Source organism: Protopterus annectens, chromosome 10.part0 (genome assembly GCF_019279795.1).
Source record: "Protopterus annectens isolate FY-2018-M chromosome 10.part0, PAN1.0, whole genome shotgun sequence".
Classification (NCBI taxonomy): Eukaryota; Metazoa; Chordata; order Ceratodontiformes; family Protopteridae; genus Protopterus; species Protopterus annectens.
In genome coordinates, this window is record NC_056744.1 from 1,679,161,755 (window position 1) to 1,679,174,227 (window position 12,473).

General features: G+C 39.7%; 1 protein-coding gene across 2 annotated transcripts in view; it reads right to left on the reverse strand.

Moving 5' to 3' along the window:
* The window catches only part of LOC122813890 (zinc finger protein 85-like), a 118,314-nt gene that overhangs the window by 38,793 nt on the left and 67,048 nt on the right, over nt 1-12,473 (reverse strand). For both annotated transcript variants that reach the window (XM_044086432.1, XM_044086433.1), the window contains one exon: nt 3,285-3,608. In XM_044086432.1, coding sequence (XP_043942367.1) covers nt 3,285-3,608 — 324 coding nt within the window. The remainder of the gene's footprint in view (nt 1-3,284; nt 3,609-12,473) is intronic.

Consider the following 12,473-nt stretch of genomic DNA (forward strand, 5'->3'; position numbering starts at 1 on the left):
GACCTTACCAGGGATAGCAACACACAGGGGTTAGTGCAGTGACATCCCCCATATTGATAAGCATTAGGTCCAGGACATTTGAGCCTCTTTTGTGGGTGCAGACCAACTATTCCAGGGCATCTGAATTTCACACAAGTCACACAATCAATGGAAGGATAGTTTAAATTTCCCATTACCAAGGTGTTTGGTTGTATACTGAGCAAATCTAGCAAGTCCAGGCAGGCAGTATGCTTCTCCTAGTTCATAGTAGGGGAACTGTAGCTAGATATGATGTGAAAAGATATTTTACCTACAGTTAATTGGACCTGGAATAGCTCAAGAGAGTCGTACTGTTTCACCACTCTCGAAGTGTATTTGAATTTAATGAAGATGGATACACCTCTACCTCTGTTTCTTTCACATTCACTTTGGCGTTCGAATGTGTGAAAGACATTGTAGCTTTGTATGGCCGGCTGCTCTCAGTGGCCTTGAACCAAGTCTCAGTAACTGCACAAACAGAAGCATCTTCCAAAGTGAGGACTGCTTCCAGGGAGTGCAGTTTACTGTTCAAGCTCCTAGCATTAAGCAGCATGACCTTCAGTTTGTCTTTAGTTGATTTTTTTATGTCAGAAGTTTTGTTGTTTGGATGTTGCCTAAAAAAAGGCACTATGGGGAGGCAAGCATCTTTGCTAGTATCTGAAAGCCTTCAGAAGAGACAGGCGAAGGCCATCTATGGCAAAGCACTGTGGACTGTCGACCATGTCTTCCCAGGCAGACAGATACTGGATCCCCCTGAAGTGACACCAGAAACTTAGCCAGTTATTGAAATCAATCATTTTTGTCTGTTTTGCCTCATCCTTAGGGTTAGGGACATACCTGTCTGGAACACATAATCTGAGAATTCAGTCATATCTCTCTTCGGCCAGAGAGGTATTTCTCAAGTCATTCACACCAACATCTACTATAACAGAATCATAACGGTAATTGTTGTTCAGTGACTTGAGAGCATGCTGATTTGATGAATCCTGCCACCTGGAAGGCAGCTAACTGTGACCTTCTCCCCTTTTTCAACCTAGTGAGGAAGACATCAATGTGTCTCACTACTGAGTCGCCTATGACCAGAACATTGGGTTTTGAGATGTTTTGCCTTGGGGGCTTAATTGCTGAGACACTGATGTGTGTGTCATATAGTGGTGGATTCTGTTCATGTACCAGTATATGTATGTTGTTTGTGCTTGGGAGGTCTCTGGTCTTTTCACAGGCTCTTAGTGAGTACCTCCGCATGTGTGGGGTTATGTGTCTTGACCTTATCTTGCGTGAGAGGAGAGCTGTGTATACTAACAACCTGTTGTATATCTTGTATACTGTTATGTGAGAGGACTGATTCTAATTTCATGTTAGAGTTACATCTCTCACATGCTGTGTTTGTTTGCTTTAGGAGCAAGTGGTTGTCAATATATCTGAGGCAATTACATTACCTCAGGATGCCCATGTCAATCCTGGAGAAATGGTGTGAAAGTGTCCATCCATCATGGCAGGTATGTATTGCAGTAACTAGTGGGGATGGACTAGACAGACCAGGGATTTTGAGACTAACAAATGTGGTTATTCTGTGGAGGGCTAAGGGTGGAAGATTGTGTCAACATTTCAGAATGTGCAACTGAGTTGCTTGCTAGGTAGCAATGTGCAACTGTGATGCGCAAACACAGGCAGTGGAGCTAACTAGGGTTCTTTAGCAGATATCAATGGAAAATTGCATTTCTGTCTATATATGGTAAAGCTAAACTCCACAGTGCAGTGTGCAGCTAAGCACAAATGTGGGGATTAAATACAAGCAAAGTGAAACAGTTTTAACACAAATTAACTAATAGGAAAGCCCAGAACTGAGCCTTTTTCCAGCAATCCCCAAGTCAGATGAGTCCTGGGCTACATACTTCTGCCACAAGGGTGCAGGAGGGCCTTCTTAATGTAGATGGGTGGTTTTAGTGCTTAAGTAATACCAAACAGCCTAGATTCAGTAAACCTGAATCTAGCCTATGCTATGAAACACTGAAGTACTAGAAATTTAAGGTGCAGAAAAAAAAAACAGTCACACCAGTAAAAAAACGCAAAACTGAAGCAGCAATTAAGCAAAATACAGTTCAAAAAACATGCAACGCGAGCTTAAAATATTCTAATTTTTTGTTGAACACAGTGGATGCATTGGATTTAGTTCAGATTCACTGCGGTTCAAATACTATAAACTACAAGGAATACATCATTGACCTATGAAATGTGAATTAGGTGGAAAGGGAAAGAAATCCTACCATTTAATCTTGTGTCTTTGTATTTGATCAAGTTGCATTACACAGAAAAGAATGCCCCTGAAGGGCGGGGTCTTAAGGGGGAGGGGTCTAGGGCCTGTGAATATAGAAAGCGATGGCAGCAACAGTGCTCCTCCAGAAAATGGTAACTGGTGCCATTGATGCAAAATCTATGAACATTTACCCCACCAAACATAAGCTTTTCATTTTAGTAAATTTCAATATTTAGTTGGCAGACTTGTAGTTCAAAGTCACATCTTCCTCCCAGTTTAGCTGCAACTGTACATACAGTAATGACAAAGGTAAAAGTAGTGCTGTCCTGAAATTGTTTTTGAAAAAGGTCTTTATCAATGCCAAAAAGCAAAAATTAAGATATTTCTAGTGCAATTACTGTTGAAGAATTCAAATTCAAACGTAGAACGTTAACGCAGTGTGGCAAAAAAAGAAGTTCCCAGGAAATTTTTAAAATCTCAACAGGGTAAGGGAAGTCTGTTGAAATGAGGAACTGCACAAATTACACCCCTTAAAAGTGAGGGGGTTGGGGTGCTTGCCCCAAATAGAGATATGTCAAAATTCATGAGGTTTCTCCACGTTTTCAATCACAAAACAATTTTATCATATTTCAGTGAGGGTGTCCTTTATCTAACTGGTGTTCAGTATCATAATTAAAAAGCAACACAAAAGAATTTGTGTAGTATGTATGTTTTTTCAATTACCTGTTGGAAATTATAGATACATGAAAGGCACATTCTTTTGTTCTAACACTATTTCTGACACAGCTGTACAGACGGAATAAAAAATGAACAAGTATAACTCAACATTACGTTGCACAGTTTTAGATTGCTAGTATGTTATCTCAAACATTTCTTCGCCTCAGCTGCCAGAGTTTATTCCATTTTCTGATATTTTTATTGATCATTCAAAATCAAGTACATCAAATAATGAATAAATCCGTTGATCAGATTAAGTTGCATAAAAGCATAAATAAAAAAAAATACTTACTGTTAACAAGCCAACAGGTCCTTGTTGTCTCAGCTCCAAGTTACTGTGAAATGTCTTCCAAGTGGCTACAATAGCATTTTCTGTGGATTCAGATTTCATTTCCATCTCCTTCAGAGTCTCTTTTTCTATCACTTTACTCTTCAGCTCCAACTTACTATCAGCCAGTGCCACAAGGGAGGGTATACTGCTTTCCCCCATTTCTTTCAGAAAACTTGCTTTGTCATCCTTAAGCTGTTGTAGGAGTTTCTGCTCTTTGTCTTGCAGAAACTGATGCAGTTTTACAAATTCTTGCTTAATGTAATGTTCCAAAGTACAGGCATCTTCCTAGAAAACAATGAACATAGAAAGAGATAACAATGAATAGCTCTATGTGACAGTTTTGATGATGCCAGATAAGTGACACAGAGCAACAGCGTCTATCTGCAACACTGGTTACCTGGAACTGGGAGCACCATTGATTCCTGCAAGAGGGAGAACATTTGCAGAATGTTCTCTTCTCTGAAAAGTGAGGGGAATATGACCCCTAGAATATATCAGGAATCACTGTAATGTGGCTACGCAAAGCTGGTAAGGGAAGAAGAAAATGCCAGTAAAGGACACAGGTGCCCGAATAGCTAATGTGCCTGATCCATTTTTCAGCTATGACCAGGGTCATAAGGCACAGCAGAAAAATACAGTCTGAAGTTTACTGTTGCTATACAAATTTATGAAAACTACCCCAAGAAAACAAACAAACAAATAAATAAATAAATAAACCCAGTAACTGTCAAACTTACAAATATCACACTACACAAAGTTAAGAGAAAATTAATAATACAGTCAAAAACTGCTGAAAAGGCAAAAGCATGTTCTAAGCTTAGATTTAAAGTTAATCATTAGAAATTACACATTCGTGTACATTTCACATTTAAAGGTCTCTTACATTTGATTAATAACTACAAGGAACAATGCTTCTATATGCCTGTACAATAAATATAATTATTTGTTATTCATGAAACCCTATTGCTTTTGAGCTAAGAGTGTCCCAAATGAATAAGCTTCCTTCCGTGGAACTTATAATGGGTACAAGTCTTCTTCCTAGGGGAAGCATGTCCTCAGCTCCAATTGTACATGCAGCATTAAAATTACCTATTTCCATTCTGTCACATGCTACTCTAAGGATTAATAATGCAGCAGTAAAGTACAGTTGTGCAAGTTAAACTCACCATAATGGCAGATGCTTGACTGATCACTCCTGCAGTAACCTTAGCTATATGGGTTGCAGGGTCTATATTAGATTCTTGAAAGCCGACAATGTCGCATCTGACACTGCCGATACGAGAATAGCGAAACTGCTGAACACTGAACAAGTAAATGGAAATCTCCATAAGGGGAGATTTCCATTTACTTCAATGTAGTGTGGCCTCGGAGTTGGTATATTTAAGTAGCGGGGACTGTGGGGGGGGGGGGTTTAGTTTTTTTTTGTTGTTGTTTTTATTTTTTTTTTCTGAACATTCAATGTTTTAACAGTTCGATCACTAAAGGTCGACATTTAGTGATTCAAACTGTTAAATATTCGATGTACTAATATAGACCCTGGGTTGCATCCTGTCAAAGATATAACAGCTGGCCAGCTTCCAAAGTTTCAGGGCACCTTCCATGCACCCACACTGTCAGACAGCTCAAGAAAAGCTGACTAAAAAACAAGTTTGGGCACAAAGCCTTTCGGAGATTTCCTGCCAGCAGAGAGAGAGAGAGAGAGGGAGGCTGAGCCTTTAAAGGACAATGCAAGGAAAAACAAAAATAAATGTCCACACCCTAGCATAAAAAACACACCAAAAAGCAAGGGGGTGGAGGGAGAGAGTGCATACTGCAGCAGTAATCATTTGAATATCCACTGTTACGGTAAGTTTAAATTGCACAACTGTACTATGTTCTTCAAATTGATTACTGGTGCAGTAGTCTTAGCTATATGGTTAGATTACCTCGGTTTAACAATGTTTGGGAGGTAGAAGAACAGCCCAGGAGCCCGAGAAAAATGGTCCTAGGAAGTCTTGATCTGGATCTAGAAAAGAGACTGAGCTTATAATGCTTTGTAAAACTTATGTACAGAGAACCAAGTATTAGCTTCTTTAATACTTCTAGAATCCAACTTTTTCCAAAAAGCCATGGATGAAGCCAAGGCTCTGGTAGAGTAGGCCTTGACCCTGACTGGAATAGTTTTGTTATGGTAAGTGTAACAAAAGCTAATAGCTTTAGACAACCATTTGCAAATGGTCTGTTTTGACACAAGTTGCTCCTTTTTACCTTCACAAGAAATAACAATTGATCCAAAGATCTGAAAGATTTAGTTTTGTCAAGAAAGTACCCAGATTGTCAGTGGACATCCAAGTACGAAGTATCCCTTCTGTCTCATTTTTAAGTTCAGGAAAGAAACTGGTAAAATGTACAGCTTGGCTTATGGTAAACTCAAATACCAATTTAGACATAAAAAAAGGATTATTTCTCAAAGAAACCCTGTCCCTATGGAAAATGAGATAGGGTTGACCCACCATAAGAGCTTGCAATTCAGATACCCTTCTTGCAGAGGTCACAGCAATCAGTAAAACTATTTTCCAGGTTAGGAACCTCAAGTCAGCCAGGTTAGCTGGTAAATAAAGCAAATGTTAGCTTCTCCAACACAAAATTAAGATGCCAGGCCAGGGCCACCAGTTTTCTTGGAGGCCCCTTATGCAAAACCACTTTCAATGACATTTTGACATGAGACTGCATTGAAAGAGAAGGCTCCATGGGCAGACATACTGAAATGGCCGATAAATAAACCTTGATAGAGGAATACAAAAGGCCACAGGATACCAACAAATACAAATACTGTAGAACCAGAGGAAAATTAGCCCTGAATGGGTGCTGGTTATGTTGCTGGCACCAACTAGAAAACCTTTTCCATTCACTATAAGATTTTCTAGCAGCAGACTGTTTTACCTGATGCATGTCCTCAGTAAACAAGTGCCTAAAACAAATAAGATCCTATCATCTAGGAAGTCAACTGAAGTTGACAGGTGTTAGGGTGTATCAAACACTCCCGTTCTTTTGTCAGTAGATCCAGTCTGTGAGTAAGCTTGTGGTAATTATCCCAGGCCATTTCCAAAAAAGGGAGAATCACAGTTAACTGGCCAGATGGAAGTCACTACAATGATCCTTGGGGATTCCTTCTGAATCTTCAGAAGTACCCTGGATATTAGTGGAAAAGCAAACAGGAACATTCCTGTCCAAGAAAAAGAAAAGGCATCTGTCTTCCAGGCTTTCTTGCATGGAGTCCTGGAACAGAATCTTGCAGTTGATTGGTCAATGAAGAGGTAAAGAGGTCTACTTGAGGAACTCCCCAGGGATGGATCAAATCTGGGAAGACCCCCAATCTAGTGTCTACTTGAAAAGATCTCCCCTGGTCTTGTAAAACTGGAATGTAGGATGCCTGCAGAGTGAGACTGCGCTATGAAGCTATATCTCTGTCCTTGGTACCCCTCAACTCCTGCACTTTTACCCCTCCTGAAACTGCTCCCCTGGCACTTTTATCCCTCCTGAAACTGTTTCCCAAGCAAAGTCCAAAGTGTCTGTGGTGGCTGACTGCTTTGGAGCAGGGAGGAAGAAGGGGAGACCTGGATTTAAGGATATCTGCCTCCATCAAAAGATTTCTCTTCTGACAAACTCTAGCACTGGGAGAAAAGATAATGGGTGTTATTGCTGGGACCAAAGTGATTTCAGAAACCACTGTGTCTTTCTCATGTGGAGTCTTGCCACGGGAATGATGAGAATCACAGTTGCCATGAGACCCAAAATCTTGAGCTATTTCCTAGCAGTGACTGAAGTCTGAGTAGAAAAAAAAAGTAGTTCTAGATATTAATCATTTTTGTTTCTGTGGAAGAAAAGCTCTTTCAACAGAGGTTGCATGTTGGCATCCCTGGAACACAATCCAATGAGAAGGACTCAAGAAAGACATTTGAACGTTCCCTTGAAAAAGACTCTACAAAGATAAGCAAGTCATCTAAATGTGAAAAATATGGATAACCTATAGCCTACAATGAGCTATAAGTGGAGCTAGACACTTTGTGAACACTCTTGGTGCAGTGGATAGTCCAAAGGGTAAGGAAGAGAACTGATACGTTTTTGTGTTTCTGGATCTCATTAAGAAATGTCTAAAGTCTGGATGAATAGGGTTGTGATAAAGTCTAGTGTTACCAGAAAAAGTTGAAAGACAAAGAAGAGGTAACAGGTTGTGAAGTGACATCATTTTTAATGTGGGCACCATCACAAAAAGGTTTAAGAAAGATTTTTTTTTTCTTTTGCACTAGGAGCATCCTTGAATAAAAACCCTTCCCCACCTGAAAAGGAGGAGCTGGTTTTATCACTTCTTGGGACAGCATGTCATGACTGGTGGAAACAAGAGTCTGATCAGGAGGATGAGGAATGACCCATGGAAAGGAAGAATTTTCTCCCACTGCCATCTGTAACTTGGATGAATGATTTTCAGAACCCATTTGTCTGAAACAATGTGTTGTCAAAGAGGAAAATGGAGATTCTAGGAAAGGGGTCCATGTGGGAGTGGTTCACAAGGTCTCGAACAGTCATTCAGACTTGTTGGACTGTCCTTGGTTTTGGGAGGTTCAACACTTCTTTTTGGATGCGTCTTGCCATTTCTTCATAAATTACTGTTTACCAGCATTTTGTTGAGACTGTTTATTCTATATTTTTTTTTTTTCCAAAATTGGATGATGAGATAGAAAGTCCCTTGGAAAACCTGGAAAAGGATGGCTGAAAAATCTTAGAGATTCCCTGGATCAGCTTGCCCCTTTCATCACACTTTTTGATCACCTCTGCAGCAAAGGAGCCAATTACAATCTCTACACAAGGAAGAATTTAAAATCTCTTAGAGGAAATACAATAATTATATTCTTTTATTGAAATACTGGAAAGAGAAATTGGTATCCCTAGATGATAGTACGATAGTAAAGGCGTTTAGCTTAACATTGAAATCAGTATCCCTTCAAAAACTGGTCTTTACTCAACTGATGATATTTAATAATGCGTATTATACCCGTCTCACTCTTCATAAATTTGATTCGAAAAACTCACCCAAATGTCCACAGTGTTTAGATCAGACAGCGGACCTGCTACACATGTTCTGGAGTTGCAAGTGCATTTATAAATTGTAATTGCAGTTACAAAAAATGGGTTACCAAAACTCACTCACCTGGGAATTTTTGATTCTCCATATCCCACCGGAGAATTTAGATAAATCAAAGAGGATCGTAATTATGAATATCAGTTTATTAATGAAATTATATATAGCCACAAATTGGTTGAACCCAGCCCAGACATCGTGGCAAAAATTCAGGCTGTTAGCGATCAAGCATATTTTAGCACATAAATTATTAATTAGTAACAACAAGAAAAGTATAAATAGTATAAAAATTTGGGAGCAAATCTTTAACATTGTATTGGCCTAGAGGTTCCTATCCACTTTCTTTTAGGACATACAGTAAGAGAACAAACACAATATTAGATTAGATAGAGGACGTAGAAATAATACAGATTGTTGGCTTGAGTTTGTTTTTATTTTTCTCTGGTAGATGTTTTCGTTTTTTTTTTTTTTTCTCTACCTGATTAGTACGATATCTATTGTTAATGTATGATGTGAATATTTGAAATGGAGCTAAACATTGGAAGCAATTTTGTACATAATGTAAATAGTGTGTGGATTGTATTATGGTTTTGAAAAATAATAAAAATGATTATCGAAAAAAAAAAGAATTTAAAATCTCTTTATTAATATCAACTGGGAATCTCTGAGAATGCAGCCATGCAAACCTCCTCAAAACAGTACCAGTGGTCACAGCCCTGGAAGAAGTATCAACAGAGTCGTACATGCACTGTAAACAATGAGCAGTGACATGTGCAGCAAATAAATTAAGTTATTTAAAGCTGAGTTTTCTTCAAAAGAAGAAACTGCAGATGAAACATTCCTCATACTTTCCCAGTTTGTCAGAACAAACTTTAACATATCAATCCTGACAATTCAAAATTCTGAAAAATCAAAGTTGCACAAGTATGCACTTTTCCCCCATACCTATCAATAATTTTTCCATCCTTATCAGAAAGTGTAGGATTAGAATTAACTAAGTGCAGAAGTGTGATTAATTAAAGCTATACCTGTTGGGTCAGGTTTCGAAATAGCATATAAAAAGACCAAGGAATTTATACATCCTATCTTACTTCTTAGGGGCAGCTGACTGACTATCAGGAAAATTGCAGGCAGTTAACAGATACATCATCTAAAGCAGACAGGACAGGAGGAATGGGTGTAGGTTCAAGAAAATCCTTCTGTAACAAATCATAGCATTTTTGACGGATTCAGAAACCTCAATGTTCTCCCACAGAAAACACTGGCACATTCTGGCTCATTCTTGCAATAGTCTCTGATAGGGTTACCATATTTGTTTGTATGTAAAAGAGGACAAAAAAATATATGTGCTGCTACCCCTCTTAGGTTGAAGAGCAAAAAAAAAAAAAAAAAAAAGGTCTGTGTTTGGGAATTTTTGATTGGCCCATATGCTGGTATACGAGCCAATCAAAACCTCGCACAGCGGACCCCGTTCTGTTCAATGCGGAACATAAAGCAGTTCCGCATTGAACAGAGCTCTGCTTTTTGACTGGCTCGTATACCGGTATACAAGCCAATCAAAATCTCGCACAGCGGACCCTCTTCTGTTCAATGCGGAACATCAAGCAGTTCCCCATTGAACAGAGCTCCGCTTTTTGATTGGCTCGTATACCGGTATACGAGCCAATCAAAACCTTGCACAGCAGACCCTCTTCTGTTCAATGCGGAACATGAAGCAGTTCTGCATTGAACAGAGCTCCACTTTTTGATTGGCTCGTATACTGGTATACGAGCCAATCAAAAACGTGCACAGTGGACCCTCTTCTGTTCAATGCGGAACATCAAGCTGTTCCACATTAAACAGAGCTCTGCTTTTTTATTGGCTCATATACTGGTATATGAGCCAATCAAAAATGCACACAGCGGACCCGCTTTTTTTCAATGCGGAACATCAAGCAGTTCTGCACTGAACAGAGCTCCACTTTTTGATTGGCTCGTATACCGGTATACGAGCCAATCAAAAACGTGCACAGCGGACCCTCTTCTGTTCAATGCAGAACATCAAGCTGTTCCGCATTAAACAGAGCTCTGCTTTTTGATTGGCTCATATATTGGTATATGAGCCAATCAAAAATGCACACAGCGGACCCGCTTCTGTTCAATGCGGAACATCAAGCAGTTCCACATTGAACAGAGCTCTGTTTTTTGATTGGCTCGTATACTGGTATATGAGCCAATGAAAAAAGAAAAAAGCAGAGGAAAGACTCCAAAATAGGGGAGTCTGTTTTTTGAAAATTCTGCGATTTGTCCAGGTTTTAAAACCTGGACAAATCACAAAATTTTCAAAAAATGCCCGGACAGGAGTCCAAAAAAGAGGACGTGTCCAGGGAAACCCGGACGTATGGTAACCTTAGTCTCAGAGAAAGAGACCCCCACCCACCCAAGAGGGAGAATCAGAAACTTAGTGGAGTCGGATCAGAAATCTAAGGAAAAAAGTATCAATCCCTGCATCTTCCTGATCACATTCAGAATCTTGAATTTCTTCAGGAAAAGAGGGATCCCTCTTTCTTTTACCAGAAGCTACTTTACAAGAAGATAAACAGACTGAATTAAACCCTGAGCCATACCCAGTAAGCTACTGCTATCTAAAGAAATTTGAGGAGTAGATGATGCAAGCTTGGATTTCCATTTCTTTTTGACAAGTAAAATGGGGCCAACTGTGTTATTAATGGCAGCAGCAGGTTCCTCAGGAATGGACACAGCATTCTGACACAACAGAGAAATCCTGTGTGTTCCCACTCACACGACTGACAAGAGTGGCTCTTCCTTGCCCACTGAGTGGACCCCAACAGCTGCAGATGTGCTACACCAGAGTGATCCAGGGTAAAAGATGAGTGGTCTGACGTGCAAATAATGGCCACAACAGAGTCACCCACCTCTGTCTGAGCCAATTACTAGCCTCCAATGGCGGCAAAGGCTGCTTGCTTAATTTTTTCTTTTTGTGGCTGAAAGAAGGACTGACCATGGGACTGGTACTTTGTTCCCTGGCCATGATGAAAATGGTGCCTTTTCCCAGGGTAGACAAGAATTGCTGGTAAACACTACCAGTCTACAAATGTTACTTTTCTGACAGAAAAGCACAGTAAAACACAGTTAATTTTTGTTGGGGTGGCATAGTGTTTTAAACACAATTTCACCACAGAAAAAAAATGCTTTTAGCTACTTTACACCACTTTTAAATGAACATGAAAACAACAGCTCCATTTAAAAGTATGTTACAGTCTCAAGACAGTCCATTAAAACACAACACTCTTAGCTTTAAAATAACCTTCCTGAAGAGGAAAGGAATAATAAAACAAAATTAAGAAAAATTTTTTTTTCCTCAAAGAGAATCAATCTGCCCAACAAAAGAAAGCAGGTGCTGACAGTCAATCCTCTAATGCCTCAGGAGAGTGCACTCTTCAGTGGCAGTAAAGCTGTGAAGGCCTTCACACCCAAACTTGTCTTAGTCAGCTTAGCTCAAGCTGTCTGACAGAGTTGGCATGTGGAAGGTGCCCTGAAGCTTAGGAAGCTGCCAGATGTTATATCCTTGACAGGATATACCCATATAGCTAAGGCTACTGCAGTGGTGATCAATATGATGAACATTTATAAATTCTGAAATGGGCCAGTGTTGGGGCTGTGTCAAGTCTGGGAGCTGTCATGGGACAAATAATGTCTCATGATTCTGTGTCACGAGGATGCAGATTGGTTCATGTCAGACTAGGAAATTAGAAACAGATCTGAGATACAGAACGTGTCATCTCAACCTTTGTGGTTAAAAACATCTGGAATGCACAATTATTCACATAGGGTCTGCAATGAAGAAGGCCAGAACAGATTGGTGCAGGTTTTATGTATGTGACAAAGAACCTGAAAGGTCTATAGGACTGAAGTATACTTCTGATATCCATCCATCCATCCTCAACCCCTTTTCCTATTTTGCACATGGGGTCGGGATGTCACTACAGCAGTGACAATCATCTCTAGCCAAGTTTACACTGCTGGGTGCC